This window comes from Colletotrichum spaethianum (genome assembly GCF_022836535.1).
Source record: "Colletotrichum spaethianum MAFF 239500 DNA, contig02, whole genome shotgun sequence".
Lineage (NCBI taxonomy): Eukaryota > Fungi > Ascomycota > Sordariomycetes > Glomerellales > Glomerellaceae > Colletotrichum > Colletotrichum spaethianum.
In genome coordinates this window covers 794,216-814,167 of record NW_026054772.1, presented here as the reverse complement: position 1 = coordinate 814,167, position 19,952 = coordinate 794,216, and the positions used below count along the sequence as shown (strand labels likewise).

The 19,952-nt window shown below is 57.0% G+C and overlaps 6 protein-coding genes across 6 annotated transcripts; 2 read left to right on the top strand and 4 right to left on the bottom strand.

The window, feature by feature from the left end:
• Nucleotides 1-338: 338 nt before the first annotated feature.
• On the bottom strand, nucleotides 339-2,529 carry ColSpa_01114 (transcription factor tau subunit sfc4; the record flags this gene model as incomplete). Its single annotated transcript, XM_049267326.1, has 4 exons — nucleotides 339-1,744; nucleotides 1,791-1,868; nucleotides 1,915-2,251; nucleotides 2,299-2,529. The coding sequence occupies 4 exons, from the start codon at nucleotides 2,527-2,529 to the stop codon at nucleotides 339-341; spliced, it is 2,052 nt and encodes a 683-aa protein (XP_049123283.1).
• Nucleotides 2,530-4,789: 2,260 nt separating this feature from the next.
• Nucleotides 4,790-6,979, top strand: ColSpa_01113 (serine/threonine-protein phosphatase 2B catalytic subunit; the record flags this gene model as incomplete). The annotated part of the gene is made up of 5 exons (XM_049267325.1): nucleotides 4,790-4,813; nucleotides 4,891-5,247; nucleotides 5,295-6,251; nucleotides 6,298-6,596; nucleotides 6,643-6,979. The coding sequence occupies 5 exons, from the start codon at nucleotides 4,790-4,792 to the stop codon at nucleotides 6,977-6,979; spliced, it is 1,974 nt and encodes a 657-aa protein (XP_049123282.1).
• An 814-nt stretch (nucleotides 6,980-7,793) lies between these two features.
• Nucleotides 7,794-9,636, bottom strand: ColSpa_01112 (uncharacterized protein; the record flags this gene model as incomplete). Its single annotated transcript, XM_049267324.1, has 3 exons — nucleotides 7,794-8,380; nucleotides 8,430-9,384; nucleotides 9,487-9,636. The coding sequence occupies 3 exons, from the start codon at nucleotides 9,634-9,636 to the stop codon at nucleotides 7,794-7,796; spliced, it is 1,692 nt and encodes a 563-aa protein (XP_049123281.1).
• A 636-nt stretch (nucleotides 9,637-10,272) lies between these two features.
• Nucleotides 10,273-10,829, bottom strand: ColSpa_01111 (uncharacterized protein; the record flags this gene model as incomplete). Its single annotated transcript, XM_049267323.1, has 2 exons — nucleotides 10,273-10,557; nucleotides 10,821-10,829. The coding sequence occupies 2 exons, from the start codon at nucleotides 10,827-10,829 to the stop codon at nucleotides 10,273-10,275; spliced, it is 294 nt and encodes a 97-aa protein (XP_049123280.1).
• A 1,486-nt stretch (nucleotides 10,830-12,315) lies between these two features.
• Nucleotides 12,316-16,049, top strand: ColSpa_01110 (putative inositol polyphosphate kinase; the record flags this gene model as incomplete). The annotated part of the gene is made up of 4 exons (XM_049267322.1): nucleotides 12,316-12,357; nucleotides 12,407-14,927; nucleotides 14,973-15,897; nucleotides 15,947-16,049. 4 exons carry the CDS (start codon nucleotides 12,316-12,318, stop codon nucleotides 16,047-16,049), a joined length of 3,591 nt encoding a protein of 1,196 aa, XP_049123279.1.
• Nucleotides 16,050-16,959: 910 nt separating this feature from the next.
• ColSpa_01109 (ornithine decarboxylase) lies at nucleotides 16,960-18,373 on the bottom strand (the record flags this gene model as incomplete). Its single annotated transcript, XM_049267321.1, has 2 exons — nucleotides 16,960-18,026; nucleotides 18,079-18,373. The coding sequence occupies 2 exons, from the start codon at nucleotides 18,371-18,373 to the stop codon at nucleotides 16,960-16,962; spliced, it is 1,362 nt and encodes a 453-aa protein (XP_049123278.1).
• Between the last annotated feature and the right edge of the window lie 1,579 nt (nucleotides 18,374-19,952).

Sequence of the window (19,952 nt, the reverse complement as noted above, 5' to 3'; positions counted from 1 at the left end):
AGTCTCTGTTCGTCACGCCGCGATTTTAAATGCCACGGTTCTGTGGTAGAGTTCTTGATGTCCCTCGACGACTTTCTATCGCTTTTCTATTATTACGGTTTTATGTATGTTCGCGATGGTTTGATGACGCATATCAGCATATGGGATAGAGATATATATCAAGGGAAAGATGTTAGGCCTAGATTGGAGAAACGCACAACACGGAGAAGCCTTGCTGTGTTTACACTTGCTGCATCGTGTGACCGGGGTATGTCTGCAATGTAGTAGCTATCATTTCTCTACTTTGCTGGCTGTGACTGTGAGCGGTACGGCCCCCTTTATCCACTTTGGAAAGTCCATCATGGTAGTGCTTCCGAGGGATAGGCCGTCTCCACGTCCGCTTCACCAGGCTGTTCTGCCGCATACGCAACGCCGATATGCAGCTCGCCCACGTTGTCATAGACATGCGTCTCATCGTACCCCTCGGCATCCTCGTCGTAGCCGTAACCCACCCCATCCTCGTCCTCGTCGCCGTACTCCTCAGCAATCCCATCCATGGCCTCATCGAGACCAGGCACGGGCGCAAACACACGCCCCTCGCCGCCAAACTCGCCATCCTCGTCATCATCGCCCTCACTATCGTCCTCCTCGAGACTGTCCTCCCCGGCAGACATGAGCTCCTCCTGTACCCCCATCTCCGGGTTTGGCGTGCCCCCGCCACTGCCTGCCGCCGCCGCAGCGGCCACGCCGCGCGGCCCGTTCGACTTGGTGACACGGTAGGCAGTGCCCTTGCGCTTCTTCTTGGGCTCCTTGAAGCGGCGGCCGTACAGCACGCGCTTCTCGGCATCGGTGAGCTCGAGGTCTGGCAGCGGCACGTGGACGCTCGAGGCACCCGGCGGCGGCGTCGTATCGCGCACGTCGAAGATGCCCGCAAAGTCGTCGTCCCTGAGCTTGCGGCCGAACTGGATCGCAATCATCTTGGTCTTCATGATGCCCTTGGCCTTGGCCCACGTCCCCTGGTGGTACCAGCCGCTGTTGTAAATGTCGACCTCGGGCCGCTGCGGCGCTTCAGCGAAGAGCCTCGCAATGAGCGGGTCGGTGATGTCACAGATTTGCCAGACCTTGCCGTCAGTCCAGTACGACTTGCCGTCGAAGACGTGAGACTCATGGTTATCACCCTGCGGCTGGCGCTGCTCGGTGCGCAGGCTGCGGATAGCATGCCATGTCTCGCCGATGTGGCCCGCCTGCAGCTTGCGCATGTTGAAGATCATGGTCTGGTATGTCCGGTAGGCCGGATCCGTGCGAGGGTCGATGCCGTACTTGATGATGGCGTCGCGCCAGGGCCCGCCGCGGAACTGGTAGCCAACGTAGCCGACGCAGCGCTTCATGACATTAGCATTGCGGACGATGGAGCCGAGCTTGTTCATGAGCGACCGGCGTGTCCAGATGGGACGCTCCTCCATCGCCTCCTGCATGCGCGCGATGCAGTGCGTGACCTCCTCGTCGGTGCCATCGTAGGGCGTCTGCGGCCCATCCGGGATAGGGTATTGGTCCGCCTTGAGAAAGTAGCCGATGAGGGTCGGCAGTTGAGTGTTGATGAGCTTGGTCTGGCCGGCGTGATCGAGCTCGGAGCGCACGTAGGGATTCTGGGAGTAGTTGTAAATGAACGGCAGTGTCATTGGCGTCCACACTGGCGGCGGGATGATGTCTGCGTTCGGTCCCTTGTCCACGCCGTCGAGGAACTTGAAGTCTCTCATTTGCGTGACTGCGCATGTCAGCGAGGTCGGTTTGATGAACACAGAAAGACTTACTGTCGCCAGGCATGACCTGATTCATGAACCTTGATATGAAAGGCGACTGCTCGAGGCCCCAGTGGAAGTCCGCCATGCCTGCCTTTCGTTAGCAAGTCCGAATCACGAGAAGAGACGTTCCTACCTCTGAAGCGATGGGTGTGCTTGATGACACCGACAGCCTCCACGTCGTAGTTGTCGACGTTATCCTGCATTTTCCGCCGTAACACTTTTGGGTTGTCCAGCCTGGATCTCGAGCAGATCTGCTCCCCTGACGAACTCGACCTGGAGATGTCGGCCATGTCGACCTCGCCCTCCCACGGCCCGTTGGTCCCCCTCTTACGCTTCCTGCCGGTGCGCTTCGGCACTGTGATTTTCAACACCACGTTGTGACTGGTAGCGCTGTGAGACATGATGGGTCTGCGGAAGGGGCTCTCGGGGTTGAGATAGAATGGGATTGTGTTGCGCTCCGTGTCCAGGATCTGGCATGGTCAGCCTTTGCCGAGTGTAAATGGACGTTGGTACACACGTTTTGAAAAGATGAGATATTACCAAAGGCCTTTTCTGTTCGATCCAGGTTCATGACAATCATAGGGATTTCGACGGCACCCATGGCTCTCTTCGGGATGGGGTACCGGGGTGCCGAGTTGCTGTCTTGCCAGTCCGCCAACGGGCGACCGCCTGTGTCTTTCGGTCGAGCGTTGTCGTGGATGCCCTCATCCGCCATCCCGTCATTGACACGCTCGTCCTTGGTGTCCATGGTGATGGCCTGCATGTACCTGTCTTTCACCCATGGGTTGACGTCGCAATCAGTCGCCGTTTTGGGCCCGGTTCTTTGGCTGTTTCTGCTCCCAAGGTCTTGTGAGACAGTGTCTTAATGGACGTCCAAAACAGACTCTGCCAGTCGAGTTTAAGGCCGTTTCGGGCGGGGTTGAGTCCAGCGCCTTATCGCAGCCCTGGAATGTCCGATGCTGTTCTGAGCAACTGAAATTGTTGATGAGTGAAGCACGGTGCGAAACGCTGGCTAACTTCGACAGCCACGACATTTTTGCAGGTGCTCTGGGCGGCAAGCAGTCCTTGCACTGTATAGTTGCGATTGCTAGATGCTCATCTGCCCGATTGCAATAGATATTTCAATGAAGGCATTACGTTGCAACAAATGTCGGTACAGCCCGTTACATTAGGTACACCTCACCAAGTCAACCAACTCGACGTGTTCAGTTCAGACGAGAGCACACGACACAAACAAGACGTCTAGGGCGCGCAACGTTTGCCTATCCAGACCACAATCCGTCCCCATCTACTCTATTTGCAGCAAAACATGAGGTATTCTCCAAGGAATGGAGACGGACAGACGTATGGGCGTTTCAGATCCCCCAGCCGGCCACATCGTCCAAAGTTGATTGCTTGTTCCCGAAGAACTGGCAACTGTTGTTTCTGAGGTAGCTTGGACCCATGGTGGTGTGATGATGCCCACACTGCCCGGGATGAGCCCAAAGTGAAGGTCCCTGCAAGGGCTGGCAGGTGACTTGCAGCCAGCCAAAATACAGTGTGGCTGGCCGAGTAGCACGGAGTCGGCCAGCCAGACCCCTTCTTCAGACCATGCTTGGGCTGGCAGTGTGCTGTCGTCAGGAGAGCGCAGCGTGATGTTGTTTCTGTGGAGATCGCCTATGGGGGTCCAAGGGGGTCGCACCCGTTGCAGCCCTCCGGAATAATCGTACTGCCGACGAAGAGATTGAGCTCCAAGGGTCCAGCTCCTGGGCAGCCACTCACAGACGTCCCGCAACCCAAGGTCATCAACCAACCAAGAGAGGGGGCGTTATCTTACCTAATGCACATCGATCCGTGCACACACGTAGCGTCACTGCCTCATCCTACATGCGGTCCCCGCCAGTGCCTGCCATCCTCACCACCACCCGTCAGCACCCTGGCCCTTTCCCCCATCCGTACGTCCCTCTTTTCTCGACGCCCAGCTGTTGCGTCTGCCGCTGCTGTTGTTATTCTCCCAGCGTGTATCCTGCGTTGACGGCCCAAAACCCACCACAGTTCCCACCCATTTCCTGCACAGTAGGAGAGAGGTACCTGGCCAGTTGCTGATGCAGAAGGACCTTTGCGCAGCAGCCTCGACCTCCACTCCTCAACCTCGTCCCCTCTTACAGCATCAAGTCGACTGTGTCTCTGCTCTGCTCTCAGTCCAATGCGCACATTCAACCTCACACTTTCCAAATTCATCCTGTCTTCGTCAAACTGCCAACACTACCTTATCTAACCTCTGACGCCAACTCCCAATCCCGCACCGCATCGCACTAAACGATCTGCCCGCCTGCCACCCCCCGTTGTCGAGGCCTGTTCCTGGCTGGCTGCCGCACATCACTGGACCGTCTCCAGCTGTCGAGAGCCAGACAACTGTGTGCCCATACCTCTGCTCACCTTAATATTTCACCGCCGCTAGCACGTTAGGGGAGGCCGGCTTCTGGTCCCGCGTTGTCGTCTCACACTTCACCTGGGCCCCGCAAACAACTTCAGCTTTACCGACGATCCAGAGCAGCCCCCATCCTCTTCGAACCTCGAGAATCTGGCTCTCTCCTTTCGCTACCCGGTCGCTCTCCTCATCTGTCAATTTTGATGGGTCGTCACTTTGTCGCATCCAACCCGCCAATCCTCTCCCCTAGCTTCCCCCTGCTCTTCGCATCGCGGAGCGACGCCATCTTGACAACCAAGCCCCAGCCCTCGCCGAGCGACGCCCTCCTTTCATCATCACGTCGATATCCATCCGCCGACGCGCTCGCTGCGACCTAGACCGCGGCCTCGCACCACCATCCACTGCGCATCAGCAACCCGGTCACAACCTCCCAGTTCGAGAACACAACACCATTGTTGGCCGGCCTCACCCCCTACACCATTGCCCATACCCCGACCCGTCGGACCTGCGTCCATTGCGGATTACTGTCTCTTGTTGCAGCTGTTGAGTCGGGCGAGTCTGTCGCCCCACGGAGAGGGACATCACCGTGACGTCCAAAATGAAGCGCTTCAGCCAGAGGGTGGTGAGTACTCCGTTCATACCCGGCCCCTGAGCCCAATCCCACCTTTGACCACGATATTGACTACCCAGCATGCTCAGCTCTCGCGCGGCAAAGACCCCAACAAGCCTAAGAAGAACAAAGACTCCAAGGATGGCACCGCATCCCCGTCATCCGTAGGTTCGGGCCGCGACGCCAACCAGTCCCCCAACCCGACGCCATCGTCTTCGACGACCAATCTGAACGATTCTCGCAACAAGCCCCTGCCTCCCAATAACGCCGGCGCTCATCCCGGAGATCACGGCGCTGCGAACCAGCCGTCTCCATTGAGCAACCAGCAAGGTGCCGTCCCGGACCGCTACAGCTCTGCAGGTGCCGCTCAGGGTGCTAACGGTGGAGGTTCTCCAGCTCGCCACGGGACATTGCCTCCCACGGTGATCATTAGCCCCAGTGCTCCGGTAAGACCCCAGCCTGATACCACAGTGGACGATGTTAACCCGACCAGCATGTCCCACCTCCCGGTGCCGCCGAGACCATGCCGCATGATCTTGCGCCTCCGAAGGCGGGCACCAAGTCGCTCATGTTCGACCGCCTCCACCAAACGCCCAAGGACGTGCCCGAGGGCCTCCGAACGCCCAAACGACAGCACTCGTCGAGATTCGACATCTCGGCCCACCGCGAGCTTGAGAAGCTCCCTGGCTTCCACGAGGTGCCCCCCAACCGCCGCCAGGAGCTGTTTATGCAGAAGATTGACCAGTGTAATGTCATCTTTGACTTCAACGATGCTAGCGGCGACATGAAGTCCAAGGAAATCAAGCGACTGGCTCTCCACGAGCTGCTCGACTACGTTGCCAACAACCGCCAAGTCATTACCGAACCCATGTATCCCAGAGTCGTTGAAATGTTCGCCAAGAACCTCTTTCGCCCCATTCCTCCCCCGATGAATCCCCAGGGAGAGGCGTTTGACCCCGAAGAGGACGAGCCCGTCTTGGAGGTCGCGTGGCCCCACATCCAGGTCGTCTACGAGTTCTTCCTCCGCTTCATCGAGAGCCAGGACTTCAACACCAACATTGCCAAGGCTTACATTGACCACAGCTTCGTTCTGCAACTGCTAGAGCTGTTCGACTCTGAGGACCCGCGCGAGAGGGACTTCCTCAAGACGACGCTGCACCGCATCTATGGCAAGTTCCTTAACCTGAGATCGTTCATCCGCCGCTCCATCAACAACGTCTTCTTTCAATTCACCTACGAGACAGAACGATTCAACGGCATTGCGGAGCTCCTGGAGATTCTGGGTTCCATTATCAACGGTTTTGCCCTGCCCTTGAAGGAGGAGCACAAAACCTTTTTGACCCGCGTGTTGATACCATTGCACAAAGTCAAGAGTCTGAGCATGTACCATCCTCAGTTGGCATACTGCATTGTCCAGTTTCTGGAGAAGGACGCGTCACTGACAGAGGAGGTGAGTTTGACGTTGCATGAGGTTATGCTCAAGCTAACATTTACAGGTCGTCCTCGGCTTGCTCCGATACTGGCCCAAAGTCAACAGCACAAAAGAGGTTATGTTCCTTAACGAGGTCGAAGACATCTTCGAAGTCATGGACCCGGCCGAGTTCGCCAAAGTTCAAGAGCCGCTGTTTCACCAGCTGGCTAAGTCCGTCGCCAGCCCTCACTTCCAAGTCGCTGAGCGCGCGCTGTATTTCTGGAACAATGAGTACTTTTGTAACCTGGTTAGCGACAATGTGGAGATCATCCTGCCCATCATGTTTGCGCCACTCTACGAGAACTCCAAGGGGCACTGGAACCGGTGAGTCCGCATCTGTCAGTGGTTGGATCACGCTAACCCCTCACAGCACTATCCATGGCATGGTTTACAACGCGATGAAGCTTTTCATGGAGATCAACCCCCAGTTGTTTGACGACTGCTCCCACGACTATACTGAACAGCAAAACAGCGCGGCGGCCAGAGAAGCATTGCGCGAGAGAAAGTGGGCTTCGATTACGGACCAGGCTGAGCAGAGGCGGTCGGCGAACGGTGCCTCCGGCACCGGCAGAGCACATGCTGGGTCTTTGTCCCGTGTTGACGAAGTTGACGGCACCGAGGATAATCAGAAGCGACTAGACTCTCTCAAGCTGCAAGATGGCGATCGCAGGGATCGTAGGCTTGAGCGACAAGACTCGGTAGGATAACCCCATAGCCAAACATGATTGCTCTTTGTTGCTGGCATGCGGATTACTATTGCATCCTTCAATCATTGACCACTTTTCTTTTTTGGATCACCAGTTAACCAGACCGATTTTAGGGCTCGGAACAAAATGGTGAAGAGAAGGTAGAGGCAGATGAGGAGTCATGACCACCAAATTCTGCGCCTTCAGCCGGTTGAAGGGTTCACAGGGAGAATTCATGCATGTGTGTGCTTGAGGGGCGATTCAGAGAGTCACCCAGGAAATGACATTGGGCAGAGGAAAAGAAGGTTCCGTGCTCATGGGATGGGGCCTCGCCGCCCCCGGAACATACTTAATTTTCATGATGTCACTTCTTTGCTTCTCTTCTCTTTACTTTTTTTTTTTGTGGTTTTTATTTCGCGAGGATGCAAACTCGAAAGTGTGTTCCACACTGACCCTGAGTCGTTACTCGCCAGCCGTTTGTGAAAACAGAAACGGGGGTTTACTGTGTTTGGGGGGAACGAAAAAACGTATTGTGGCCGGGAAGAAGAAGAAGGAAGGGGAGGGACAAGAAGTGGACGAGAAAGATAGGACCGGCGTACAAAGGCGAAATTTGGGAGATAGGCTCCTTTTCTTTTTCTGCGGCTCCTTCCTGAAGCGCATGAGGAATTGAGGGGTTCTCCTTGGTTTCTGCCTTGGACAATGAACGAGTACAGACGTAATCGTCACAAATTAGACTTGGGTAACAAAACAGCTTCGCGAGAGCAATGTGGGCGCCGCAGGTCTGTGACGAACTGGTTTCGTATTCTGTCATTGATGTTTACGGTCATCTGCTGTTCTACACGTCTACCATCCACCCCTCCCACGATCGTAGCCTCCCCTTCCCCCGCGGCCGCGGTATCCGCCGTTGCCACGCCCAAACTGTTGATACTGATGCTGCGGGGGCGGTGGTGGAGCAGTCCATCCGCCCGTGTGCGGTGGAGGTACACCAGAACCCGGCGGAGGAGACCAGTTGTGTGGAGGTAGGGGCCACCCATATGAGGAGGAGGCGGCGGCGGCGGCGGAGGCCATTGCCCCTGGTAACCTTGAGGGGGCGGTGGAAAGTGACCAAAGCCGCTAGCCGGTGGGAGCGGCGGAGGGTACGGCGGGAAAGTCGGCGGCGGGGGATAACTGGGAGGTTGAGGAGGTGGTGGTTGGTAGTGCGGTTGTCCCCGGTCATGATACCCTGGTCCGAAGTCCAGATTGTGTCGGTTGCGTTCCGGCGGGGGTGACTTGCTCGTGCGGCCCTTGTCTCTTCTCGGACCTCGATTACGGGATCTTGATCTCGATCTATAGCGTGGACGAGACCCTGACCTCGACCTCGATCGAGATGGACTGTGGCGGGAGTCGTACCGTCCGCGTTGCTGACTCCGATGCCGAGAACGACTGCGGCTGGGGCTGGGGCTGGGGCTCCGCGCATCTGGCGAGAGCCTACGCCGCTTGAAGGCGGGCGAGGAGTTGCTTCTGCTGGACCGACCAGGGGAGTAGCTGCGTGAGCGGCTTCGCGAGCGGCTCCGTGAATCAGAGCGACCCCGTCCACGACTGTCGTCCCCTCTCTTGGCCTTCTTCCTGCGCTGCTTCATCTTCTCGCAGAACCTGCGCGACCAGCCGTAGTACGTCTCTCCGTCCACAACCTCGCCTGTGATCTCGTCCAGCACGATGCGCTCGCCCATCTCGCTGAGGTCCATGTGCTGCTGCGAGTTGGCAGTCTGTGAGGTAGCGCTTTTGCTGTACAGCCTCTCAACGTCAACGAGCAGGTCCTTGACGGCGTTTGCAAGGGCCTTGTCAGCTGGCCCAGGAGCGAGCTGCAGCGGCTTGATCATGTCCGGGTTCATAGGCTTCGTCGAGTTCGGCGTGAGGTGCGGCAGCCAGTTGGCGGCAGGCAGGTCGAACCAGGGCGTGTTGGGATCCCCATGGATTGAGGGTATCATGTACGGCGCATCTTTGGGGAGCTTGGAGCCGAGATTCGAGCCCGTCTGATCTTGCGTTACGGCCTTGGACAAGTTCCGTCCGTTGGGCGCTTCTATGATGGTCTCACGGAAGCCGCTGATGCTGGTTGGTGAGAAATATTTGTGCTTCTCCCAGAGGACGAGCAGGTCCTCGACCTTCTTTGTGTGCTTCGGACAGTTTCGAAACTTTGCGGCGCCGTAAAGGAGGGGCGTCAGGCTAGCCTCCAGCTCGGTCGCGAAGCGCGCGTCTCGATCGCGGACGACGGCGTGGTAGAGTACGTCATGAAGGACGTAGAGTATGTGTAGGCGTCGTCGTCGGGTGGACGGTTTCGTTTTGGCCTCGTCGGGAAAGGAGTTGGAGAGGGCGGCCAGATATTTACCGAGGGCGGCGACACGCGCCGGCGAGGGGACCAGGTTCTCGAGAATCCAACGCTTGCATTTCTAGATTTAGGCAGCAGGAGTTTAGTCGACCTGCAACACAAGGTGCAGAGCACGGCAAAGACGGGATAGTGCGGCTAGAGAGGCCGTTGGAGGGCGTCAAACCTGAACGTTGGCGGGCGAGCACTGGTGTATCGCGTCGTGGAGGAGAGTGTGGAAGGACTCGATCTCGGGGCGAGTGAGCGAGACGGGTTCTTTGCGGAAGAGGATGGCACTGAAGGAGGCTTTGGCTATTGCTAGCTCGGGGTTTGCCATTGTGGTAAAGTTCGCATCCCGTTGGGGATGACAGGTAAAGAATGAGTGGCTCGCGTGAAGGTGAGGTGGGATACTGAGCTGAAGCTGTTGAGCTTCGCTGTGCAACAGCTGTAGGTGTGTTCAAAGTGTGGCTGAGAAATTGAGGCTAGAGAGAGGTAGAAGGATCGGGCTCCACGGCTTCTTCCGGGCGGCGTTGGACCCATATGCCCAGTGTGAATGACCGCCAGTCTAACGGCGGGCGCCATCCGCCACTCCGCCGCAGCTACCCTTGGGGCCAAGCTTTGATGCTTTTGATCGCGTGTAGCTTAGGAATACCATTCCCAGCCATTGGGATGTCCTTCGATAAAATCGAACAGTACAGGTAATTTAGTTAATATTCGTGCAAACAGAGGGAGGCATCTTGTGCCAATTAGAGCCAGAGACTTGCATAGGTCTACATGCAATGAATCATTGACCAACTGTGATCCTCAATGAGCACCTGCTTCTTCCACCTGAACACCAAGCACCGCCAAATACAAGCGCGAAAAGACATCGTTCCGTCGTGTCGTCCTCAATGATACAGTGTACGGCCGCAATGTGCCGAGCAATTATGTTACACAAACTCGGTATCCACAATCCTTTCCCACTCCCGTCCGGCTACGAGAAGCGATCCCCCTTGGGACTCTTAAACGGTGTACTACTTTCGTACTTGCTCTTCTCAAACACTCTCTCGGATTCGGTGGCCGGCGCGTGGCGAGTCGGGGCAGGATCGGAGCTGGACTCCTGGCTGGGAGAGCCGGCAGTATCGGTTCGCGCCTCACCACCCATGCTGGTGGCGGAGCCGGGCTGGGCGGGGACGTTGTCCCCGTACTCGAGAGACTGGGCCATCATCTTCTTCTTGCGCTGCTCCTCAAAGCGGGCGGCGCGATCGGCGTTGATGCTCTGCTTGGCGAAGTAATAGGCGGTTCCGCCGGCTACGATGCGACAAGGTTAACTAACTGAGACCCGGACCACGAGGCTTGGGTGACGACGTACCAACACAGAGAGAGCCCCATCCAAGCCTGAGCGACGAGGAGTGTCAGTGAGTGGTCGACGACGAGATTGGTTTGCGACGAGTCAAGCTTACCAGAACGATTTGACCTGGGATCAGGCATGATGTTAGCCAATGACTTGAAACCAGATGCGACGGTTAGGGGACAACTTACGGTGTTCATGTTTACGACAGGATTGAGGTTGACGATCGATGGGTTTGTAGCAGAAGCGAAGATGTTTGTTCGTCGAGGTGAGGAAGAAAGAGAAAAAAAAACCGTAGCCCTGTTGGGAGTTGGTTCGAGGACGTTGTGAGCCTGGTCAATCGGAGCGCAAGCCTACCACTGAGGACTGAGGACGCACTGTGGAAAGTGGGATGGTCTGATGATGGAGCTTCAGTATAGCCGATTGCTTGGCCTTGTGCACCGTGCACGCAACTTATGGACCCCGAATGACCAAGGCGGCTTAGCCTGTTCGGAGCAGTTGGAGCTGAGGTAAGGCAGGTCAGGATACGTACCTCGCTGGATCCCACAAACGGGACAACCTACTGTACCTTACTGCGCCGGACTCAACGACCGCAAGGAATGTACAGGGGGGTGAAGGCTTTCAGCGGCAGACCAGGCTGTGGGCTCGCTAATTGCGGAACAGGTGGTGTTCCTCAGGAACCAAGGCAAACGGCCCTTGTACGTACGCGTGCCCGCACACCCAAGGGAGTCGTGCCTGGACGGAGGTACCGTACCGTACCTCAGGCTGTCGTACCTTTGCACACTGCCATCTCTCTTCGGCGAGTAGCAGAGTCCCGCAACGGCCCTCAATCCTTGCCCAATTGATGAGGCTGGCAAAAATGGAGACACGGCTTGGCAGGGTCATATGTCATTATGGATATTGCCAACCCAGATGGGGCGCAATGCTGCGGCGGGACAGGTACGTCGCGGCGCAAGTCGTAATTGACGGCAGTGTTTGGATGGCGAGTCCCCTCAAACCTTACGTACATCCCACCACGTACCGCTACCTCCCCCTCTCCTGTGCCAGTGTCAGTGACCACCCACCATCTTCTCCTGTCTGGCACCAGAGCACTACTGCGGCCTACGTGCCTAGCACACGTTTCCCTCCCTGCCCTGCTTCATCTCAGAGAGAACGGTACTTCCCCCATCCCCAGAGCGGTGCCCCCTCCAAGGTACCGGCGAATCAGGTACACCATCCACACTGCCGTCCCAGCAAAACGGCTACATAGTACACCCGACTGGGAATCTTATTGCTCCAAGGGGCCGTTGCAATGCCACTTCGTCGATAATCACAACGACGCAGACTGCCACCACAACAAAACACACCCGTCGCTCTCTTCCCGCGCGCCCTCCTCCTGGTCATGCTCTCTCGCGCGTCGCAGTAGCTTCGAAACGTCCGCCCAGCATCATTATGCTCCTCAGCCCTCTTGCACGGCCGTCCATCCCTCTTGTCAGAATCTCTCCGAACATCCACGCACGACGAACACTCTCGCCCGCTTACGCACCCTTGCGACGCCCAACTTGAGCAGCTTCGTCCTCGGTTAAGCAGGCGCCAGCCCTCGAACAAACGCCCGCCGTTGATGGGCTCATGAGGATACGCACCTGAAGACGTGGGTGTGATGGGTATCAGCGCCCTGGGCCCCCGCTGTCGTCTTCTGCTGCCACAATGGCTCCTCCTGCTCAGAATGGGCCCGATGGCTCATCACTAGTTTGTGTCCTGTGTACGTAGTGCTGCTGCCGTGCTGACGTCGCTTTAGAAACCTGTCTCCTCCCTGAGGGCGCAATTCGAGAACATGAACAAGAACGGCGAATCCGCCGCCGCGCCTGGCCCCTCCCCGCCCCGAACCATCTCGCCGGCTCCGAAGCCAGAATTCCTTCGAGATGCGAAAGCCTCATCCGAAAGCCTGCCGGTTCCCCCAAGACCGCGAGAGCGTGCGAGCATCTCGGCTCCGTCACTTCCTCCCCCGCTGCATGAGCCTGTTCCTCGCTCGCCCGGCCGCCCCCCGGGTATTCCTCCCACTCTGAAGCCCGAGCCGGTGAAGGCTCCCTCCGTCATGGTTGAGCCTCCCCAGTCACCTCCCAAGAATTCCGTCTCGAGGTTCGCGCACGCCGAGGCGCCGACGTTTCTGAATGCGGACTCCGGCTCCTCTACACCTACCACTCCCACAACGTCGCGGACTTTCAAGATCCCAAGCCGTCCACACACCCCCTCGCTCGAGCCACGGCGTTCACCCAGACTCTCAGCCTCCCAGCCGCCTTCACCACCGCCGCCGAGAAGGTCGGGGGAGATTCGGAGAGACAACAAACCCGCCGTGCCGCCGCCGATCAATCGGGCTGAGAAACCATCTATGCAGGCGCAGGCGAAACCTCCCTTCTATACTGACCAGCAGCTTGCTGCCGATGGCAGAGGTAAGCTCCGAGTGGAGACTTCGCCATTTAGCAGCCCACCCGGAAGTCCCGACAGTCTACATGAGCCGACGCCTCCCACGCTGCCCACCAGGCCGAAAGCACATGTTACGCAGACGGAGCCGCCACCGCCTCAGCGCGGAAGACCGTTAGATGTAGGATTCGCACCGCCGCCCGTTCACCACTCGATCGCTACGAAGCGGAACCAGCGGGAACAGGAAGCGAACGGGTTTGTCAAGGGGCAGATTACACCCCAGATCACCGGCGACCGGCCGACCGTGCCCGCACTTCCCGCGAGGCCGCAGACGATTGCAGAGCCTCCGCCGCGGCCGCCAGTGACCATGAAGCCGCCCCCGCGACCTCCAAGACCGGGCGTCAGTACGCATGCCGTCACACACTCGATTTCTGAGCTTCAGCCTCCACCAAAACGTATTGTTTCAACCCCTACAACACATCCGCCGCCTCCGACGAGGTTGCCGGGGCGCGCGAACACGGTGACTGACCGGACGTCGGAGAGAGCTGCTCCTCGGCCCCCGCCTCCGCAACCGCCTCAACCTGTGCAACCCGCGCATCCTCAGCCCGAGCCAACAATGTCATTAATCCCCTCTAGCAATAGTTCCAAAGTCGAGATCAACGGCTCCACGCCAAACTTTCCGGACCCAGCAAACGTCAACCGAAGACCGCCATACATCAAGCACGGCATGCACGAAATTCAAACCAAGTATGACCCGCGCACCTTTGACGTTTGTGGCGATCTCATCTGCACGACCGGTCACCTCACGCGTGTGTGGAGTCTCCGGGATGGCGAGCTTTTGATGAGCTTTGCCCATGGCGAAGGCATTAAGGCTACCACGGTGGCCTTCAAACCCGGCATGAACGTGGACGAAGAAGGGAAGCGACTGTGGATCGGTAACAACTTTGGCGAGCTCATGGAGGCCGACATCGCCACGCAAAGCGTGATTGCGAACAAGCCAGGGGCTCATGGACGACATGAGGTTGTCAAGATCTACCGCCACTTCAATGAGCTGTGGACGTTGGATGAAACGGGCGGCCTGCTCGTCTGGGGTCCTGATGAGACAAGCACGCCGAACCTAACGAATAACCCGCACCAGGCTTTCCGGCTGCCCAAAGGCCATTCGTTTTCGATGGTTATTGGAGACGAGCTGTGGCACGCGACCGGCAAGGAGATTCGAGTATTCGCCCCGACGTCGGACGGTCAAACTCAATTTCAAGTCCTGGTCCGCGCTCTTTCTCAGGAAACTGCAGGCGAGGTGACTTCGGGGACCCAGGTGCGGTCGCAGCCGGGTAAGGTGTTCTTCGGCCATGCCGATGGCAAGGTGTCTATTTACAGTACACAGGACTTCACATGTCTCGGTCTTGTGAATTTGAGTTCCTGGAAGATCAATTCTCTGGCAGGGGTTGGTGACTATTTGTGGGCAGGCTTCAACACCGGCAAGGTCGGCGTCTATGACATGGAGCCAACGCCCTGGGCTGTCAAGAAAGACTGGCAAGCTCACGAGAAGAACCCGGTTGTCAAGCTCGTCTCGGATGTGTCGAGCTGCTACCGGCTAGATCGCCACCAGGTCATCTCGCTTGGTGCCGACAACATGATCCGTGTCTGGGACGGCCTGCTACAGGACGACTGGCACGAGACGGAGATGAAGGCAATGGACACGCAGTACTGCGAGTTCCAGGACCTCAAGGTCTTATGTATGACTTGGAACGCGGGTGCCTCGACGCCTCACAGTCTGCGATATGCGCAGGAGGATGCCGAGTTCATCAAGAGTCTGCTCACGGCCAACAGCTCCCCAGACATTCTCGTGTTTGGATTCCAAGAGCTGGTAGACCTGGAAGACAAAACAGCAACAGCTAGTATGTCAGCCCATTCAAAGTAATGATCAAGGCTAACCCATTCAGAACGCTTTCTAAAAGTCAAGAAGAAGGAGGGTTCCGATCAGGAGCGCATGAGTCACCAGTACCGCGACTGGAGAGACTTTCTGCTGAAGAGCCTCGACGACTATATGCCGCCGGACTGTCTGTACCATCTACTGCACACGGCCACGCTTGTTGGGTTGTTCACGTGCATCTTTGTTAAGTCGACACTTAGAGATCGTATCCAGAATCTCAGCGCGGCAGAAGTCAAGCGTGGTATGGGCGGCCTGCATGGTAACAAGGGCGCCATCGTTGTGCGGTTCATGGTGGATGACTCGTCCCTCTGCTTCATCAACTGCCATTTAGCAGCAGGTCAGTCGCAAGCCAACAGTCGCCACAATGATGTGGCTGCTATTCTTGAGGCACAAATTCTGCCACCCGAACGGGACCCCAACGCTCGCCTGGATAGCTTTGTCGGCGGCGGAGACGGCACCATGATCTTGGACCACGAGCTATGTCTGCTCAACGGTGATCTCAATTACCGCATTGACACGATGTCTCGCGATACGGTTGTCATCGCCGTCAAGCAGAACAACCTGGCCAAGCTTCTTGAGCGGGACCAGCTGCTCGTGGCAAAGCGGCGGAACCCAGCCTTCAAATTGCGGGCATTCGACGAGATGCCTATCACTTTCGCGCCGACCTACAAGTACGATGTTGGCACGGATAACTACGATACGAGCGAGAAGAAGCGCTCGCCGGCGTGGTGCGACCGCCTGTTGTATCGCGGAGGTGGCAGGATTAAGCAGATCGACTACAAGCGCCACGAGGTACGGGTATCTGACCATCGGCCTGTCACTGGCCGGTTCAAGTTCACGGTCAAGAAGGTCCAGCCGAAAGCGCGGGCGATGGCGTGGATGGACTGCCAGCAGAGGTTTGAGGACCTCAAACTGCGTGAGATCAACGATGACAGGTGAGTGTTGTATGGCTGGGTGATGAGAGGTTATGCTGACCAGGTGTAGGATGTTGTATCTGACAAACGTCATCGGCTACGACGAAGCCACAGCTCGGAGTATTCTTCAGCCTGGAAACGACCGCAGTGCGAGCAGGTCGAGAGACGCATGAACATAACAGAAAAACCAATACTCGAATTAGATGACAGAACACGGTGAACCGTGGGTGGACGAAAGACGAACGCTTTTATGAATGGTGGGGGTTAACGACCGGGGCCGGGAAAAGGAACTTCACGAATGGCGGATGGCATGGAAAAGAAAAAAACACTCTTAAGCGTCCCCACGAATTTTGGCATTTCACGGCGCAGCTTAGACAGAGAAAGAAGGCAAGAGACGCTAGGTTGCATTCGCCCGCCACGACGAATGTTGGTTGGGGGAGGAGAGCGCATCCGGGCTCAACGAGTAGTAGTGTGTGCTGGTCACCAAGTAGAGGGACGACAGCATGGACAAGCAGTAATGAAGAAAGTGCGAATTGCGTTGCTGCGTTGGGACAAACTGTTTGTTAGGAAGGCAGCCGCAAGAGGCTCACGGTGTGGGGCCCCTTGCATCATGCGCCCGACCGTGCCTGCAGCGAAGCGCGCGACGCGAGGGGGAAGCGCATGTCTTGCATGAGCCTCACGCCTAGACTGACGTCGATGGTGCATGTGTGGCGGCGTGCTGCTGCTGCTGCTGCCGGTATCAACATCTTGGTGAAACAGGAAGTGGTTATTCATGGCGAGTGCGACCTGTGAAAAGACTGTCAAAGGTTGTCACTGCAGCTTTGCAACGGATGCGTGGTGCGGCCCGATATCGAACTATATTATTCCTATGCTACAAGGAACAAAATCTTCTAATAACCAACTACGTATCTGAAGTGAATGGCTACATTTCTACAATGTGTGCTGTTGGGCCGGGTTTTGTTTGCTGTTTAGCTTTTTGTTCCGCGTCTAAAAAAATTTTTTTTGTCTTCTTCCTGTTTTATTTTCTTTCGCCTCTGTAAAAACAACTTAACTGGCAACCAAAAGATACGAATCCACACCAAACTAGATGCTGAGCAGGGCCTTGGCACCAGGCTCGCTGCAGACGTAGATGACATCATGCTCGTTAGAGAAGCCGTTGAACTTTGTGGCGGAGCACTTGGTATAGGCGCCCATGTCTTCAAAGTAGAGCCAGTCGCCGACGTCAAGCTCCTGCTCAAAGGAGATGGTCTCTGTGATGCGGTCGATGCCGTCGCAGGTGGGGCCCCAGACGGAGTAGCGGATGCCCTCGCCGTCAGGGCATGCGTTGGCTGCGGAGGTATCGTAGACGGTCGAGGGGCCCGCACGGAGAACCTTGGCGACCGGATGTTGGTGATCGAACATGATGCTCGAGAAGTTGCCGTAGAGACCGTCGTTGACGTACACCATGTAGCGCTTCTCGTTGAGGGTGGGGTCTTCAACGGTGCGGCGCGCAATGATGTTGCAGGCGATGGTGAAGGCCGCGGAGACGTAGTAGCGGCCGGGCTCGGCGATGATGTTGACGTTGCTGCTGGCAGGGAAGTACTCGTCGAGGGCACCGCGCAGAACGGCGGCCATGTCCTCAAAGGTGTCGCCGCAGAAGCCGCCGCCAATGTCGAGCGTCTTCATTTCGAAGCCGTAGGCGCGACCCTGCTCGAAGACCTCGTAGGCATCGTAGACGGCCTTGTAGAAGGCCATGGGGTCCGAGGCACCGGAGCCGACGTGGAAGCTGACTCCAACAACGTTGAGGCCAAGATCCTTAGCCACGCCGAGCATCTCGTTAGTAGCCTCCTTGGCGGCACCGAACTTCATACTCAGGCGGCACAGGCTCGACTCGTCGTCCGTCATGATGCGAAGGAACAGCTCGGCCTCGGGGAAGAGCTTAGCGATCTTGCGGAGCTCGTCGGCATTGTCAAACGTCATCTGCTTGACGCCCTTGGCCTTGACGTAGCGCACGTACGAGTTGGTCTTGCAGGGTTGGGCGTAGATGATGCGCTCGGGGGCTGTGCCCATGTTCAGGACCTGGTCAATCTCCGTCTTGGAGGCGCAGTCGAAGCCGGTGCCGAGGGCAGCGAGGAGCTGCAGGACCTTGGGGTCGGGGTTGCATTTGACGGCTATAGTCTGGTCAGTGGCGAGGGTCGAAAATTCTGAAAGAAGGGGGCTCACCATAGAAGGGCTTGACGCGCGGCAGGTTAAGCTTCCAGCGCATGTGCTGGCGGTAGACCTCGCCGAGATCACCGACGAAGAAGGTGTCCTCGTCGCCTGGCTCACAAATCTCATGGTCGATGCTTTCCACGCGTTGGCGGAGAGCCTCGCCAATCAGCTGCTTGGGGTTGATTACGCCATGATTGGAGTGGTGGTGGGCGTGATCGACAAAGTGCGATGTCTTCAAGACTGGTTGGTAGGTACTAGCATAATTGATAGTAGCTGGTGCAAAGTGCTCGATCGCGGCTGTTGCCATAACCATATCCCAAGCGGTTGACGGGGTGGCGGTTGGAGAGTTGTGGTGTGTGGAGGGTCGGACTGTTTCGACTCTTGCGTAATAGCAAGATGTTTCCCTGTGACGGGGTTGATAGTGGAAAACCTAGAACGGCAAGAGGATTCTAGGGTGGTCGAAAGCGGTAGCAGACTGAACCCTCAGTGATCTGACGAGGTCTCCTCGACTCCCCCTCGGCGAGAGGAAGAGACTCTAGGCCCGTCCTATGCGGCAGCTGGTTGGGGGTGGGAGAAGACGGGGGCGTCTGGTGAAGCAAAGCGTCGAACAGAAAGGACTCGAGCTCTTGCTTAGACGACTTCAGCAGGCGGAGGCGGGATGGCGTTGACGATGTGCAGAGTCTTTCGTAGGCTGAAATCTTGGTCACTGACGAAGCTCACGGCCAGGAGAGCCGTGCTGGGCTGTTGTGCCTTTGAATTGACCAAAGGCTAAGTCTGGCGGTGGAAAGAGTTGATCTTATAGATCTGTGCTGGTCAGCGAGGGTTCTATGAGGGGTTTCTTCCCGGTGTTGGTGACGAGAGTTGAGCGAGTGATTTTATTGCTGGGTGATGACGATGCCATGTGACAGACAAGGTCAAGGCGGGTTTGCGCGGCTGCGGACGGGTGCTCGCTATGTAATAACGAGACGGAACCTACCAGAAAACGGTCAACTGGACGGTGAATCGAAGCCCAGAGTCCAGGTAGCGGGATAACAATTGCGGTGGTTGCGAAAGGGTTGAGTTGCTGCGTGTTGCGGGTTGACGATGAACCTTTGGGTGGTGTTGGAGGACTGAATGTGTGGCGGGGGGTCCGTCAAAGGCTTTTTATTACGACTGGCGCGAGGGTTCAGGTTTCGTCTGTCTTCCGTGCAGGTACCTCGTCGGTGGAGCGGCATCGAGGTTGGCCACACCACGACGCACACACACACAAACAGTCAACATACCCACATTTATTTCAAAATTTTCCCTTGTCGGTGGCCCGACATCAACAGCAGCCTCTGCCTTGCAACTCGTCTGTGCCAACACTGAAGCTTCCCGGTCAAGGTTCAGCCTGTCTCCATCCAAGATGATACTCGCCCGCAGCGTCCTGGTCAAGTCCCCAGAGTACCCAGTTTCAATATCCGTCCCATTCAGACGAAAGGCCGGCTGGCAAACTCAACCAGAAACGAAGATCCAGACGCAGGCTCTTCAGGTTCCGGATTGTTACGCGGCCCGCCCGGATCCAGAACCGGTACGTCGTTTAAAGTTCGAGTACCTCGACCGCTCGCCGTCGTTTGCCCATTCTTCAGCGTAAGGTCATGTATGGAGTACATCCGTTCACCCCCCCTGCGGCTCAGACACCGGGACTGCAGAACAAGGTGCCACAGTGGATGACAAAGAAGCAAGGTACTATACCTAGTACATCTACCACTGCGCTGCCATCGGGATCCCCATCCAGTGGTGGACGTGGAGGGCCTCAACTTGGAGGGTTGGCCGTGGCTGTCATTAATCCACCATTACGACCATTGCTGGAAATGAACATGGACCGCATGGAGCGCCATCCATCTCAATGCGCTGCAGCCCACCAG